Here is an 18,136-nt window from a genome sequence, read left to right as displayed (position 1 = left end):
GATTAACATTGCTGAAATGCTCATTTCTCAGTCGTTTACATCGTAAATTATTTCAAGTTCATGTTCATGTTTAATTTTTAACGAAATCACCGAAAACTTACAGATACTTCAACAACATCCGTTTGACTGGTTAGCGTTCGCAATCGACGATATTCTTTACTGTAAATCTCTTCGTTAACAACAACAACGTCATCGGATGCCATCTCGATTATATTGCCTTTAGCTATTCTCTCATTTGTTTGTCATGGCACATGCCCCGAAACGAAATGCACATCGAAATTCCAGCAAAAGTAAATTGAGTGTGACTACTCTATTGTTCTATGGATATAACGCCACCGTTACGTTTTATTGCATTCAATCAAGCACAAACAAGCAATAAATGCACCAATTTTATATTTACTCAATTTTCGCAAACAAAACACCAAATACAATACAAATGAAATGCAATTCGATATATTTCCCTATCCACACTACAATAGATGAATGATATTAAAATGCATTTTATAGCACTGCAAAATTAATTTCAATCCACCCGAGCACCAAGAGAAAACAGGCAAATGGCTTCGTTTATTACGCACACTTTTCTCCGAATAAAAAAATATATTTGATGATTCTTTCTCATTTTCGTTCCTTTTTTTCGCGCTCGTTTCAAACAAATATTTGAATGCGCGAACGATGTGTCGATGATGATTCAACGAATGGGATTTATTTTTAGAGCATTTGATACGACGATGCTCGTGCTCTTGTTAGCTTAACTATTCGCTATTTTGATAATTCAAATATGTTTACGCTGGCTTGTTTACATGTCGTCATACAACTCAACAACTCAAAACACAAACATATGAGAGATACACGAGCACGAGTGTGAGCCATTTCTCTCTCTCTCTCTCTCTCTCTCATCGAATATTTGTAAAAGTATTGAAATATGAATGCAGCTTTGTAATATTTGGCGTCGCAGTCAGCCAAATCATGGCAAATATTGGAAATGTGAACTTCGATGAATTTTTTTTCTCTCTCCCATTCTCTCACTCGTGCCAAAGCTATCACCAAATTTTCAATTCAAAATCGAACCACGTCACAATAATACGAACGTGTTCGAATCCATATAGTTTTTTTTTGTTTGTGTGTTACTTTCGCTTGGCTCTTAATTCTTTTGTTCTGTTGAATGTGATTCACGAACATTTAATAGGAAGTCCGTCGAATGATTTTCCCTTTTTTAAAACAAAAGCGACAGATAAAATTCGGGCCAATTTGTTTTGTATTTCTATGTTGTTTTCACTCTTCTCTATTTCGTTACGGTTGTCAGAAAAATAAAAGTTTTTTTTGGTTTTTTTTTTACGGAACATTCGTGCACACTTACCAAGTCGATTGTCACATTGACATCGTAGATTTGCTTCTTCTTCTTTTGCTTTTGCCCGGGTCGTGTTGGTGCTGTTGTCGTTGTTACTGGCCTAACCGACGGATTTGTCGATAGTTTGCCATTCAACGATTGTGATGAACTTTTCGATGTGAATGGTGGTTTATTCGATGTTGGCGTTGTTGCTGAACCTTTATGGTGACCATGTCCATGTCCAACGGAACGTTGACCGCTCGGTGTTCGTTCACGTTGCGGATGTTGTCCATGCTGTTGCTTGATGTGACTACTTCCGTCGGCTGGCTTATTGCGAGCCTAAAATAAACAAAACAAAAATGCATATTTATTTGATTTTGGTTGAAATAGAATTGCACCATGGATTTAGCAAGGACTAAAAAATGATGTCAAACCAATTGCGGTGTTTATCATTTCATGCCCTGAAAATTTAAACTAAACGGAAGTCTAATCGGAATTTTTGGGTATATGAAAAGTTGGTATATATGTGCGAGAAATGAACGTTGCGCGTACATAGTATGTATCACGGTTGCCGCGAAAAAAAAGTTTCAATTTCGACCATTAGCTGGTGGCGAATGAGTGGCGCACAATAATGGTTAAAGTTTCTGGAGCTACGAACTTTTTCCATTTAACATTGTTGGATGGGCAGCATTGTCATTCGTCCAAAGAAGAAATACATAAATAAAAAAAGCATAAAATAGCAAAAATATTTGTAATTAAGGAGTGCACATACGCAAACTGAGAGCAAGAGAGGTAGACAGGGGGCGGGGGGTTTGAGAATGGACAGATAAACCGAATGGTTTCCATGAAGATTCAACTTTGGCTCAACAATAGCACATAGTTCCAAAAAGTCAACCGAATGCTCAAAAGCCATAATCTATTTTTGCCACAGCCGAATGCACCAAAAGGTTTAACGAACATCAACGGCATGTGTGCGGCTTTTATTTAGTTTTACATTTACTGGCATCGTTGTTGTTGCTGATGTTGGTGTTTCCTATTTGCTATTTTTCGGCCTGTTCACACACTCACGTGTGGTTCACCAATTCAGCGTTGGAATATGTTGCAGAAGTTAATCGACGTCATGGAACACTTGCTATCGCATTAAACTAAAACGTCGTTTACAAATCAATGCACGTTGTGTGTTATTACATTACACGAATAATTACAATTTCCTCATTTTTGGGAATTGGAAAAAAAACCCGTTCATATCAATGGCAATGTCTATCTCACAATCACCTGTTTGGGTAAATGGCCAAAATTCGGCGAGAAATACGTTTTTGCCCATCGAAAATATCATCAGATTTTGTGCATTGAAGCACACATTATCGTTTACAATACAATTACGAAATAATCTCCATACGGCAGTCAATGGTTTTGCGCTTCAAATTACATCATTACCAATGAACAAACCATCTATTTTTTGGGGCAAAAAAATGGTCATTCATTTTATGATTATTTCCATATCCACTCTGATATAGCCAGCAATAACGTAGGCATTTAACAAATATGGTCGATTTTTTTATCACTTTTGTTGAATGTGTTCTTGACTAATCGCCTATCACTTTTCGACCAGAAAAAGTGGGAGAAGGGGGAAGAGAAAATGTTCATCACTGAAATTCAATGACCGAGCACCCACGCGAGTTCTCTTTTTTTCTCCAAAACCACCGAAATTTGTTAAGTTGATTAAATGAATTCACCAAACAAACCATTGTACATCGCACTTAACAATCATGCCATAGATATATCTGTTCATAATCACATTGTCATTATTTCTCGTTTTTTGTGGTTTCGATTTTATTGATACAACACAGTAGTTGTGTCCTTAATTTAGGTGATAGTCAATTATGTATGTTTCTTCCTCCCTTGAGTCGTATCGATCATAAATGAATAAATTCATCCATAAATTCAATGAATAAGCCCATAAATATTGCATGCTATATGATGACCAATTCTCAACCAAATTCAATTTTTATATTCATTATTCAGCAAATAAATTAACCGAAAATTGATTCATAATAAGGAAGAAATGCAAAAGGGGAACGATAATGGGATCATATTTTTGTCTCATTCTTAAATGACTGAACATATATGTTGATGAAGTAATTTTGTTTGGCTTCTTGTGAAACGCTGTCTACCAAGGTCAAGATGTATCTCTAGGTAAAGCATCTAATCTAATTGAATGAAGCTTCTATCTATCGATATGTGGAGCTTGATGCGATTATATAAATTATTTTTTTTTTTTGTTTGGTTGAGCAAAACGGAAAACAAGTTAAAATTTGTATTGTGATTTGTGTGTGACTATTCGGATGGGGAAGTACTGCTAGAAACAGATACCTGAATTTCACTCCTGAAACTACTAGTGCTTACACTTCGTGCCTGAAAAATACGATAGAGATGACAGAGAAAGATAGACATTAAGGAAGAGATAGATTTATAGAAAAGAACTGAAAAAATAGAGAAGAAAATCAAAGCAAACACAAAAATCTAGATCGAAAAGAAAAGTTTAGTATTGAAGAAAGCTCTAAACTAATGCTAACAGTATTGTAAAAGATTATTATCTTTGATTCAATTCGAATTGTCTTGGATTTATTTATTTTCTTATTTGAAAGATACGAAAACACATTCGCTAAGCGAATTTCTTCGTCGAAGTTGTCCCCGGTGTGTGTATTTGAAAATAAAGTTATTTATATGTTTGGAATATGTGCTGTGTTTTTTTTTCTTTGTCACTTTTTCACATCAATATACCTTGCTGCGAGTCCTCGGTGGTGGTGGCACAAAATCCTCTTTTGACTTTCGTCGTTTATCTTTTAATATCATACGCGCTGCTGCGAAGGCCATCGTAAGATTATTTTCTTGTGTTCGTTGAGTTTATAAGATTTCGATTTTCGTTAGTTCTACAAAGTTTTTTCTTTCTTATTCTCCCGATTTTTTTTTTTCAAATTCCAACTATTGGCGTCAATCTTTCAATCAACGTGCCACTTTCCGATGCATACTAAATGTAACACGACTTTTTGCATAAGTTTTTCGGCAAATATTTCACTTTGTTCGATTGAATCACGCAATCTAATTGATCAATATTATCAAGTGTATAACAAATCGATTAAATTCAGTTTCAATACTAAATAAATTGTATGACGTGCCATGCATTGGTTGTGTACTTAATAAATGTTTTTCTTTTCTCTGTTTTTTTTTTTTTTTTTTTTTTTTTTCAAAACAAACTTTTATTAAGAAATCCAAAGTGCAACAAATCGATTATGGTTTGCTTTTAACGGCGACGACAAAATAGCACAAACTTTTGACTTTTCTTTTGAGTGGGTGCGAGTTCATCAAAGCCGCTGTAAACTATTTTCTTTCACTCCAATTCTTTTTCGTTAAATGCAAACCGAAAATATTTGTTGTTTTCTCTTATGCTCGAAAGTGACCCCGTTTCGTTGTTAATCGCATATGCAAATGAAAGTTCTTTTCCAAATTATTCGGTCCGAAACTTTCTGTTGTGAAATTGTTGTTGCTGTTGCTGCTGCTGCTGCTGCAGCTGCTGTTTTCATTGTTTTAGGTCTTTGTCGGTACTTTCTGCACTGACACACAAAGTAAGCCATTCAAATGAAATTTCGTGCAATATTTTTTTTTCCTCACTTTTAAAAGTAATGATGTCCATATTTTTAAGCGTAATCCTATTTGTAGTTTTACACAATTTAAATCTGTGATATTTCATAATCTGTTCATGACAAGAGTAAAACGTTTATAATTTCGTTTCTGACTCTTGATCTCTTTGTTTCGTTCTGCTGTGTGTGAGTGGTAGTATTTAAATGAGTTCTTATGTTTCAAGGACTGCGGAAGATGCTATTCGCTTAATGAACGCAATATTAAAAAGTTAAAAAGCACTGTATCCAATGAAAAGCACTCGGGTTCATGCATTAAATATTTCTATTTTGCTATCAAATTACGATGAAAAATTATTTAAGATGGAATTATGCAGCCTAAACCACTTATGTGGATTTTGTGAAAGACCACATATTTCACTTGCCTGCAATGTTCTATTCACAGATATAATTTCATTTCAGATGTCATTTCGGTTGAAAAAGTCAGCTCGTATTTTACTAAAAGCTACTCGAGCATTGTGTTCATGGGTGTTTGTTGTGTTTTTTTTTTCTTTTTGTTGTGCTCTTTTCAAAATAAATAGCTTTGAAAACAAAGTGGAGCTTGTGTCAAAACACACTCGGGATATAAGCACAAGCTTGAGGAACAGAAAATAAAAAACAACACTTTATCCATCTCGAGCAATTTCAAATAGTTATTCAGCGTCATGCAAGGCGACAATTTGTCAAAACAAAAATATAATTCATTGCGAAAGGTGTATGATTTGGGTCGAGAGCGACTGGGATTGAAGAATATGCTCATGTTTTCAATTTAACAACTTGTAATTTTGCGTTGTAAACATAACCGGGCCGACGAGCAATGTTTCACAAACGGTTTTTTTAACTTTCACACAGGCGTTGAGTCACAATTTATGCAATATTCATATTATTTTCTTTGTAGATTTCCTCATTTTTAGTGGTTTCGTATGTTGTACGGAAGTTCTCCAAACTGCATTTAAAATTTAATGCGCCAATTACAGCGGATACTTTCCAAGTACATCGCTTGGAAAAGTTTCGCTCGGAAAGAGCAAATGAGATTTTCGGCACCCAACTTCTATGTGAAAAACCGAAATTCGCCAAAATGTATAAAAGTGTCAAGTCATGAGAAGATGCCGTCGCAAACTTCGCCACTTCCATTCTTTTTTCGAATTTTCGAAATGGTAAATTGCAAAATAACGTTTTCAACCTCGCTGCTTTTATGCCCATATATTAATTAATTCAATTCGACTTTTAATGTGACAATTTTCCATTGAAAATCAACGGAAATCAATGTGCAAATCCATTGAGTCATTCGTTTCAAACTCATTTGTTGTTAAATGATCGAAAAAGACCATGACGATAAAAAAGCGAAGAATTTGCAATTCTCAAATGTAATTTAAAAAAAAAAACTTTTTTTTCACGCCATTTGGATTCGGTGTGGTGAAATCGAAAATAAAAATATATCCCAATCACAAACCGAATTATGAGAACAAAAGCGACGAAAGCAAGTCGATGCAATCAAAAGTGGCGAATGAAAAACGACTACAAATTTAAGCGACAAATGCTATAGCGTATTAGTTGTACGATTTTTATATGGTCTGCACTACCAGCAAGCTCAGAATAATTTTCACATTGGTTTTCGCATCGTTTGCTCCCCATATTTTTCTTATTTATTTTTATTCGTTTTTCTTTTTCGTGTTTTCTGGGTTGAGTTCGCTTAGTATTATTGCTGTTAGATTTGCCTTAAGAGAGTCGACATACTCATTTGTGGAAAAATCCAATGCGGTAAAATGAAGTGTTGAAGACGTCGACAAAGACAACAAATTGTCACACAGTAGCAGCAGTAGAAGAACAAAAATAAAAAAAAAATGAAGAGGAAGTGGCGAACACAATGGACTGAGAGAAGAAAAAAAAAACCGAAGAAAAATTGAAGAATCTGAATGTGAGAAAAAAAAGCGGCACCAAAGAAAACACTGTGCCCAAAGTAGAGTCGATGTGGAAAAATCATGCGAGAGGGTGTGGAACAAAGTGAAAATATGCTTAGCTTTGCCAAATAAATGTAACATATCATAAAAATGAACCACACATTTCATAGTCAAATTTCCACCGAACAAAACGAGACAGAGACGGCCAAATGAACGAGCAAGAGCGGGATCAAACACAAGCAATTTGTCTATACGATGTAGGTTCGGCGCAGAGAGTATTGAGAGAGAGAGATAGACCGACGGCGAAAGTGAATGAGGAAATGAATGCGCGCTAGTAAAGTTTTTTGGGAATGTGATGTGCCAGATTTGTATCTAAATAGAAATGGTAATAATATATATGCATAAAAAGATGTGATATATACACTTACACAAATATTTCGATATCATGAAACATAAAATAATATACATATTTAAAGAGGCTTGGCACATATTTGGCATAATCCGGTCCGAAACAGAAGAGACGAATGGAAGGAAATTTTCATAAAAATGGCATAAATTCCCGGGAATTGAAGGCAAAAACAATATAGATACGATGTCACGGCAAGCAATAATATCCCATCCAATAAAAACAAACAAACAAATAAGTGCACTATTTGTACGCCTCAAATAAATGCGACCAAAGTTTGATTCAACAAGACATAAACAAAGTGGATACTATATGTGGATGAATTTCTGTCTCGGCTTTACTCGACCTAATTCTTCATAATTTTTTTTTTTGTTTCATTATTGCAAGTAGCAAATATGAAAAATTCGAATACATTCTTTACGGATGGCTTAACTGATTACATATTTAAGCCAAATGATGCTTTTTTCTGTTTGAACATTCTCAGTTATGTATTTTATCATTGCATCACATTTAGCATTGTCAATCGGTTGTGTTGAGTGCTTTTTTTTATCTCATATCGCTGTACAAAAGAAATTTCATATCAGTTAACACATTCTCGACATCTCTTTCTCTCTCTTAGTAAGCAAAAATTGCGCTCATTTCATTCATACTCAATCAGGATGTATCACTCAACAGCACCATAACAATGCAATATGCATAAACAATTCTCTTCTTGGTAATTCCAGTTTGTCCTCTTGTTGGTACATCGGATTTTGCTACAATTTTGCCATCCATAAATATGTGTATGTGTACCAAACATATACATAAGAGGGATACAAAATCCGTTAACGATTGCAGTTGCACGAGTAGATGCTTAATTCGAGCACATTGTAGAGAGAGAGAGAGAGAGAGAGAGAGAAACGAACCCCCCGCTTGGTTATTTAACCATATATGAACTCAACTGATTAAACAAAGTCGTGTGACATTAAATAGAACATAAATGCCATCCTATACATAATATGTACTGGGCAATTGCATTTGCATTTGAATTTGCCTTCGAATTTTGTGTGAAACGACTTAATATGCATGCGGTCGAGAGGAGAGTCAAAGAGTAAAGAATGTAACTGAAATTTGTGCGCGGACAATTTATTTGTCCTTTGAAATACAACCAGCAATTTATAAAGCTGGCAAACGACATCGGTAAATTACGGAACACATGCCGAAATGAAATATCTTCGTGCTTTGTGTCTTGCAAAAAAGCATATGGGCACTGTGACTTCGACTTCCTCTTTAATGAGCATATTATTCCATTTTCGCAGAAAATATACAGACAGCTTTGAGCCACCCACAAAGCAGTAACGATGTAGCACTTACGGTTTGCTAATAATGAACAATCATAATTTTGCCAGTTTCTGTCTTTTTCCATTCCAACATTTTCGCTATTGATTGTGAGAAATGGTCTCATTTGATTTGTTTCCTTCTTGGTATGTGTTTTTTTCGACCAGGTAGGTAACTGCCGGAACCGGACACAAACGACCACTTTGAAACGGAATACAGCTGTTGTGGTCATGAGTTTATGTGAAAATTTGCGAAAATACACAAATTCCAATATTGAGATAAAGGCGGTCGTTTTTACCATGGTACATATTATTTGCATGCACTCTCTCATTCATTCATACACCGCACTGCACCATACCCCATCTCAAGCTCATTCGGTTTGTGTGTGTGTTTAAGAGTGTTTTGCATGAAAATTGCAATATAACTCGAAAGATTTTTCGCACTAACTAAATATTCATGGGAATTTGATGTTTTTCGGGGCCATTCATAAGAATAACAACAGGCAGACTGAAATGACACAAACACACAATGTAAAACCACACCTAAGCCCAGCTACAGATGTGCAATCTGCCGAAAAATTGTATATATTTTGTTGTATACTTGCTGGCTGTAGTGTGATGAGTTGAGGGTATACGGGGCCACAAACATAACGGGCAAGTGCTTTTCGAGATGAATGTAAAATGCCCATAAAACGGTGAATTTTCCCACAACAATTTTCAATAAAATCCAAGTAAACGTGTCCTATTTAAACAAAAACCGTCAGTATTGATTGGTGTGGCTCAGGTGTTCATGTGCATGTAACAGTCATTTGTGTTACACATTGAATTCGATTGTTGTTGTTTTTTTTTTAAATGAAGGGGTGAAAAAATACTTATTTTCTGTACAGGGCAATACGATACGGGGCATGAATATGTACGTATCAATAGCATTTGCCAATCACAGTTGTTATTTCATAAAAATTCCACACATTTACATACATTTTTTTATTAAGCCCATCATTTTATTGTGCATCATTCGATGTGCACCTCCAAATGAAATCCAATTAATTCGCTGAACCAAGAATAATTCAATGCAGTATAAATAATTATTTTTTATTTGCAGATTTCATAGCATTTCATCCGACCAAAGAGCTCTTATCGCTTCAATGCATTCGAATCAATGTCAATATCAAAATATATATACATTCTCTTTCGACATGTACAAACACACTCGCTCGACTCACATATGAGGTTTTTTTTCTTTAGTTCAAATTTTTTGCGCTCGTTTTTTTTTCTGTGCCCGAGAATCACATTTTATTTTTATTAATTTGGCAAAAATGTATCGAGAATTGGCAAAGTGGAAAAACTGACGAACAAAAAAAAACGTATTTCATAGTTTGTACACATACTACACATTGCTCGAAGGATATGGACTTTGGATTTTACTTTAAATACAAAACAAACAAGTTAAAAGTAGTTCCTTTTTATGTATGCGGAATATATTGACCTTCTTCTTTCACTTTATCTTCACAGACTTCTTTATTCTCTCTCTCTCTCTCTCTCTCTCTCTCTCTCTCTCTCTCAAACACACATACACACTGTGTCTGACTTTCTCAATGAAAGAGAAAGCGAATGAAAAATGAAATTAAATTTGAATCTTGTTACATTTTAGTTATCCGTTATTTTGGCAACGTTTCAATTTGGGTCACGTTTTTCATGATTTCTTTTTTTTTTGTAAAATATTTTTCCATTTCTATTGGTATTGTATTGTGTTGGATGACGGAGGCTGGAGTGGGATCGACCAGCAGCACAAAAGCCTTGTAGAAAAGAATGCAGCGTATTTTCCAGTTTTTGTTTTATTATTAAAATTTTTAAAGAGTTGAGATCTTATTCAAATTCGTATAGTTATTCTTTTGTGTGTCACATCCATTTAAATTCGAAATTCGCATTTCGTTCGGCAATCGCTGTTACAATGATTACATTGTACTTCTTTGACAGTTTGTGTGGAATAATTTAAAATGGTAACATAGTTATTGCTTGTTGTTGCTACCTTTTGTTGCACGACGCAGATGAAATCATTATTTATACAAAATAACGAATCCATTTATAATTTTTTGTCCTTGTCATTTATCTGCCCTTTTCACCAGTTCCACCTTACAATAGCACATTTTGTTGGCATTTTTGTTACAGTTGAAATGATAAAGTGGTCGCAAATTGACAGTCGATAGCAAAAAAATTGAACTATGTTTACTTTGTTATTTACAAAACGAGATATTCGCTTTTTTATGCCAAACAGTTTCGAGATGCACGGGGTGGTTAATCGTTTGTGTTGAAAGATATGAATAAAATGACAAATATATACACAGATCGAGGATGAATAAAGAGAGAGGGAGAGGAATGAGAGCGCTCATCATTTCTCTGAATTCAATTCCGGCGATGAGAAAATTGTTTTCTATGAATATTATCGAATATTATGTTCCTCTTCGAATTTGTAAGCGAAACATTTATGGACGCGTCGAAACATACATTGCTGAATCCCATTTTATGTAATAGAAGAAAGCAGAGAAAAACGAAACGTTTTAATATGTTGCTGATTTTTTTTGTGTATATGTGTTATGCTTAAACTGCCCACTAATGCCATTAATTATGACAAATCTGCTATTTTCTATGCTTTACTACTTCGGAGCTCATTTCTAATAACATTAGACTTTATAAAAGCTGAGAAAAACCGATTTAAAAACGTAGTTGTTTGGACGCTTTGAAAACACCATAAATTTAAGCATATTTACGTTTCCGTTTTTTGCGCTCGTTTTCTCTTTTGCTTCAGAGTAGCTTGCGAGCTTATGACTAGACTGAATCACTGAACTACTATAAAAAAAAGAAGGTATGTTGAAAAAAATGCTAAAAAACGGAAATTATGGTCGAAACGCGCAAAGGGCGAACCATAGCTTTTCAAGCGATTATTTTAATTTATTATATTTTTGTGCCTATTTTCCATTGTGACTGTGACTGTGTTCCGCCAACAACTTTCGTTTTCGTAACTTTTCAAAAGCCAACTATTTCGAAAATGTTCTCATCGCTGCGTTCTGACTATATCAGATTCATAAAAAAGCATACTATGTTTATGGCCATGGTATATAAGACATGCGATTAACAGTTTTATGACCATTTTTTTCTCTCTCGTTCGTTTGGTAGAGAAATCCTGTTCGCCCAGATAACATTATAACTATACACATTGCAACTATTTAAGTTTTTGGCGCGCGAGCAACAACTGATTTTGATGGTCGATTAAATTATTCAATCGCTTTATTATTTAGGTGATTGCTAGATTTATGGTTTGAACGTGTGGCATTTTGAACCATCCCTTTATTCGAACCATATACATTTCGATATCGCGCTCGCATTTATTGCACGCTTCAAAATGGACAACTGTGTGCAAATGACATTCGAAATAGTTGCACATATGAGTTGATTTGAAACAAAAGAATGTGCGCTACTTGGGAAATAATCCAAACTAATCTGTAACGCGATTTTGTGTGAGTGAATGAGTGAGAGTTTTTTTTGTCGTAATTTTCAGCATGTATATATGGACTTTTATTTTTCGTTCGACATTATCGCGTAACACTCGTATAATCTACACGTGCAGCAATGCCAAGCGATAGAGGCTAGTTTAGACACCTATCCCCATGAATATGAAATGGTAACGAGAGAGTATTGCCCAGCGCTATTTTTTTTGCTGCTGCTTTCAATTGTAAAAGCGCGTCTCCAAAATACTCATACAACCGGACAATGTACAATTACTAAATGGAAAATGAACTCAATCCATTTTCTAACGGTGGAATAAAAATGAAGAAGGAAAAATGTTGCGTGCAAAAACCGTGAATGCAATAATTCAAAAGAAAGGCAGCGAAACGAAAAATAAAAAAAACCTTAAAATACACGTTCATTGTTGCGCGTCTAAGCTCATAGTTTTTGGCTTATATAGCCTATCACACGCGCGTCCTGTTTCTATTGCATAGCATATAAAAAACGGAAAGAACTTGAATGAAAATGAGCGATATTTATCACGAACGAAATGAAAGCAAAACACGTATTTTAAACATTTACTTTCGCTCGTTTGTTATTGTTGTTGTTCATTCAAAGTATTTCATTTTCTATTTCGATTCGACGCGGGGCAAAATTTATTGAATCTCTTCGTCATTCGGCAAATCTATACGATTCTATCGATAGTTAACCTATTTTCAAATTCAAAAATCCGTGCACTTTTTGCAAAAGGCAAAAATCAATCTAAACAATGTATAAAATTCACACACAAAAAAAAATATTATGGAATTGGAATAAAACCATTCCATCAAATAAACATCGAACTAAATAGAGCAGAAAGATTTGATAAAAGCTCGTAATCCCTATTTGGTATGTTCACACGCGATCCACCGCACCAATTCACAATATTGGCAGGGGGGATGGCCAATACATAATAGGCCTTAAAATGGCCTGAAATATGTATTTCGGTTAATCGCGCTTCACCACATTCATGGTCAGGCATTTTAATTGCGCCACAATTACAACTTGTAATCGAAATCAATCTATCCCGAATTTTCAACGAAATGAAAGAACCAAAAAAAGCCACCATCGAAATTCCTCGAACAGAGGTCAATTGTTTCAGGTTTCTCTCTCTTTTTTGCTTATTCAACCGTTCTTTGTAATTAATTTGAACCATAACATTTATGATTACTTTTATTTACATTTACAAGTGGCATTTTAAATGAGGCTTTTATTCCGTATACGGGAAAACTTTTCGCTCAAACCAACCGTAAATTGATTATACAGGTATTAATTTACCTGGTGGCGGATTTGATTGAAAACTATTAGAATAAAGTGCTGAATTGTATTCATGCTGATTGCCAACCACAGGGAATGCTATATAAATATAATTATTAATATTTTGAATGTTAAATTGTTAATGACTGGTTATTCGATTCGAAAAACTTTAATTTTGTGTGCACACCATCACGTTTTCGTCAAAAGCATGTAACTTATTATAATCGATCGAAAGGGACAAACAAACTAAAAACGAGGAAAAATCGGCATTCGTGGTCATGGTGTGTTTACACGATGAACTTTATTGAAAGTTGTCTTTATTTGGTGGCAATCAACTAACAGGCCAATTTAATTGCCGTATCGTTGTTTCTATCTTTCTCTCTTTCTATGTGTATGTGGCATTTTAGCGTCGGTAATAACATGGCCAATGCATTGTATGTACAATACTAGATTGAATAAATCCTCGGATCTAATCAAATTTATGAATAAACAATGTTGTCAATAATGGAACTAACAAGTCAACGGTGATTTTTTCAAGTAAATTATTCAATTGGGTCTGGCGAATTCAACTGGGCTTGCCATAACAACGAACACGGACGATGACGACGCCAACGTAAGACTCGATTGAATCGGTGTGTATGTATACGAATTTACGTTTGTTTTTCACTTTATCTGTTTGTACACGCTCAACGCTTCCGTTCGATTGCTCTGTCGAAAAGCTTCACTATGCTCAAATTGGCCAAAGTACTTGGTTATAAACAGATAAATATTATGTGGTATGTTTACGATAGACACACACACACACACATACTGAATACTCGACACACGGTCAAAGCACTCAAGCAATGGAACTTGAGAGCAATCAAGAAAATGGCATTACAAAACTAAACTCACTCATTTTATCCATAACTATTTAATGCATTCTGCAATTTCCAGTCGAATAAAAAAAATGTCGAAACTCATTCATTTATTATTAAGAAAGTTGTGTCAATACTTTTTCAATTTTCCCATTCATTGGACGGAAAGAGAGAGCGAGAGAGATAGAGCAAAGTTATCGAAAATTCCATTGGCTCTAGTATTTTGCCTCCCTCATTTCACTTCGTCTATTTTCCTGTTGGCTGTTCCACTTTTTCCAACTTGAAAATAAAATAAAATACAAAAATAAATCACAAGATAAAGCAATTAGTTGCAAATATCAATTCCATAGACGCTCGCGCTCTGGCACCGTGTGTCAGTCAACGCGCTCAAAATTTTTAAATCAATTTTTTAATTGAGTTTTTATATTCGAATGCGATGCCATAAATTATCAGCGTATGAAAATTTTCTTTCAAAAATTTATTACATAATTCAACTTGACTAAGAATTTTATTTAAAAAAAAAAAATTATTTCAGCGCATTTTTGTGCAAGAATGAGCTTAGCGCACAATTTACCAATCGCATAGCTTCTGGAAAAAAAAAATTCATTCGAATTCCTCAATAATACACACATATGATCAGCGAGCAATTGCAGCAGCAGCAGCACTGAATGAATCGATGCGACCGAGAGGGAGTGCGCGAGAAATAAAATTCCATTCAAATTATTTGGTATACGAAATAGTTACATAAATCGGTGTACAATTGTTCAGCTAACAATTTTTGGATGGATGAACGCATCACAGCAGCAACAGCAGTATCACACATTTCAGCATATATTGTTGATATTCGCGAAACGGGTCGAACGAGAAAAATTTTACGAAGAAAACGAAACCAAAAAAAACTACATTACATGGTTGCAAGAGCATCAAATCCAAATGCACACACATTTAACAAAAAAACCACACCGAAACGACAATTCGCGACAATTCACTTAAAACCAATCCCAAAAAATATGTCTATAAATTGAATATCTATTTCTTTTATTGTTGTTGGAACGAATGCTATAATTTCATTCACAAAAAAATGGTCTAACTCGCGAAATCGTATTTAAATTGCAATCAACTTTTTTTCTTCATGTATATATATATCAGAAAAGTATTGCGTTACGCTTCGTTAGTTTATTCACCAATTTTGGCTGAATGCCGCCGTGTGTACAGAATGCAAGGACAACACGACTTCGACTGAATCGAATTTGACAATGGAAAATGCTTATAAGGAAAAAGGCACACGACCAATGGACGCGTTTTTTTCCTGCTACTTTCACTTCTTCTTCTTATTTCGCTTCTATTTGATTACGATACACGCGGTATACGAACGGAAAATAATGAAATATCATATGGCAGAAAATCTCTGCTGAAGTTTGGGAAGAACTGTAAACGATTCAACGTTCACCGGTCAACTGAAGACGGTGCGTTATAGCCAAATCCCTTATTCGTTTTCAACTTTGAATTTCGAACTTGGTTTCAAGAGGATTTTCCTTTGGATTTGTTTATATTTCTATCTCGCTCTAGCCTGCAATGTTATCGTTGGCATACAATTAAGAGAAGCATGTGTTTTCATCGTTCAAATAGATCAGATTCGTGCAAAGAGTGAGAGCGCGTGCGAGAGAGACAGAGAGGGAGAGAGAAAGAAAGAGCGATAATACCCAAACAAACATTTTGCCATTGGCAAGCTCTCTGTCTAGCACGTTCATCTAGTTGGCTCTGTTTCACAACAGGCCATGCTATAAATTGTGGCGTTTTTGATATAAACATGGAGAAATGTTTGTCGTTTCATCCACAATCTGGCATACATGTATGTGTAGTTGTGCTTTCCGCCAACCCCAACATCATCTTTTACTATTTGTGGCTATTAAATTCGCGTTGATACTCTTTCTCTTAACTATTCGCTAAGTGAATTTGCAATTTCTGTCGCTTTCTAATCCGCGCCAATTCTGAATTGTTGTTGTTGTTATTCGATGTGTGTGCTTCGATTGAAGAATAAAAAATGACTTTTTATGGCGTGAGCAATCGATTTTGAAACCTGTCTTGATCAACATTTCCGATTAGACAACAACAAAAAATGCACATATGAACTATTTCTTCAAATTATACCAAAAGCCCATTACCATGCTCAATTCGAAAAATGTTAATACCTTCATCTTCGAACTTCATCATTTTGGGGTATGTATGTTTCGTCTTCTGCTCTTCGAACGAATTGAGTTAAAAGCGGAGAAACCAGATAACACGGTAAACTATTTTTGAAATGCGCATGACGACTCGAACGTGTCTACTCTCTTCGGTTCACTTTAACACATTATTTTTGTCGTTCTTGTTGTTGTTGTTGTCGATTTTCACTGATTTCCCTGTCATCGTTCTACATTTCTCAACCGAATCTGTTTGCATTGCTTTTGTTTATTCTTGGCTCGAGTGAAAGTTTGCTGCAACACTTATATTATATACATTACGTATTTTAAGATAAGATTTCATGCACTTGATAACAGCATATGATTGATGTCAAATCCCACTCGCTCACATGTGCCAATCTAGCGCCGTTAATCTGCATATTCATTTCTGAATTCATTTATTTTGTTTGCGACTATTTTTCATTTTCGCTCGCATCATTTCATTTTCAAAACGACATTTGATCGGCACATGAATGCAAACGCGTCTATTTGCAAACGACGAAAGAGGAAAGCGCACACATAGATCCGTAATTCTTCATTTTCAATTCACTTTAGATACAGATTTTATTCGTTCTTTCACTCGGCGTGCACGAGATATAGAGATATTATTATTATTATTTTTTATGAAAAGGGATATTTGTTGACAAATGTCGACGCAAGACTATTTATGTAATTCAAGGTTTTTGAATCCATTGTTTCAATTTAAGACGAAGATTTATTTTTCCATTCATTCGACTGACAGCGTGAGAGAGAGTGAATAGAGGCGGAGAGATAGAGATACAACAAAAAAGAAAAATGGAAAGCCGATGGTGCTAGCGGTACTGCTGCGAGCAGTGAATTAATTGCACATTGAAATCAACGCTGTAGCATGATCTTTAGTCTTCTTGAGAAGATTATGTGCTCGTTGATGCCAGATTAAAATCGGATTTCTATCAGAAAATTCGATTCCATTAAAAAGCATTCAGCAAAATGATAAAGCATTTCACACTGACACATCATTACAACGGAGTACTCGCTTTCCCCTCCCTTCGAATATGCCGAAAATTCAATTAAACGACTGCATTCATAACAACTACAACAGCTCTTGGTACCACATCGACGTGGGTATAAAACGTTTAATTATTCGTGCAAACACACGTGTGCATCATCATCATCATCATGGTGAAAATTGCGCCATTTTTCATAGACACGACGAAAACCAGAACCTCATTTTCATTAGCATCGTTCGACGACTATTGACTTAATAAATGACTGCAGTCGAATGTTCAACTGCATTTTCCCGCTGGCCTCCATAGGGAACAGAGAAAGAGAGAGAAATCGAATCGGTTTTATTAAAACAGCCCGTGCACATTTTCACAGCATTCGATGGCCCTTTTTTCATTTTCAAAATTCGGGTTACTTCAACAAACAATGCCATAATCGAGATAGCAGCAACTTTGTTTACCATTCCACAAGTGAAATGAAAGATTAATGAAGCAGTGGAAAAAACGGATCGAAACTCGAATTTAACTGAATGTAGAAAAAATCAACTGTTTGCAGTTTTTTCTAGTCTTTTTCCAACGGCTTCATTCAAATCGATGTAAAGTTTTAATTACTCGGTCATATTATTTATTCATGCACTTAAATG

General features: G+C 35.0%; 1 protein-coding gene across 7 annotated transcripts in view; it reads right to left on the bottom strand.

Moving 5' to 3' along the window:
• LOC116344128 (calmodulin-A-like) overlaps nucleotides 1–18,136 on the bottom strand; it is a 65,374-nt gene that overhangs the window by 7,334 nt on the left and 39,904 nt on the right. Inside the window, exons 1-4 of one of the 7 annotated variants that reach the window (XM_031772543.1) lie at nucleotides 15,472–15,630; nucleotides 4,115–4,432; nucleotides 3,704–3,745; nucleotides 1,361–1,669 (exon numbers count right to left, since the gene is read on the bottom strand). In XM_031772543.1, the coding sequence (XP_031628403.1) occupies nucleotides 1,361–1,669; nucleotides 3,704–3,745; nucleotides 4,115–4,207 (444 nt within the window). In that variant the 5' untranslated portion in view covers nucleotides 4,208–4,432; nucleotides 15,472–15,630. Of the gene's footprint in view, nucleotides 1–101; nucleotides 599–1,360; nucleotides 1,670–3,703; nucleotides 3,746–4,114; nucleotides 4,550–15,195; nucleotides 15,365–15,471; nucleotides 15,631–18,136 lie in introns of those variants that run through there. The other 6 variants (XM_031772541.1, XM_031772542.1, XM_031772545.1 and 3 more) reach the window with 6 other exon arrangements.

The sequence above is a fragment of the Contarinia nasturtii genome, unplaced genomic scaffold (assembly GCF_009176525.2).
Source record: "Contarinia nasturtii isolate CC-2019 unplaced genomic scaffold, AAFC_CNas_1.1 Cnas_scaffold_1037, whole genome shotgun sequence".
NCBI lineage: Eukaryota > Metazoa > Arthropoda > Insecta > Diptera > Cecidomyiidae > Contarinia > Contarinia nasturtii.
Note: the sequence above shows the minus strand (reverse complement) of the source record. Positions and strands in the feature narration are given on the sequence as shown.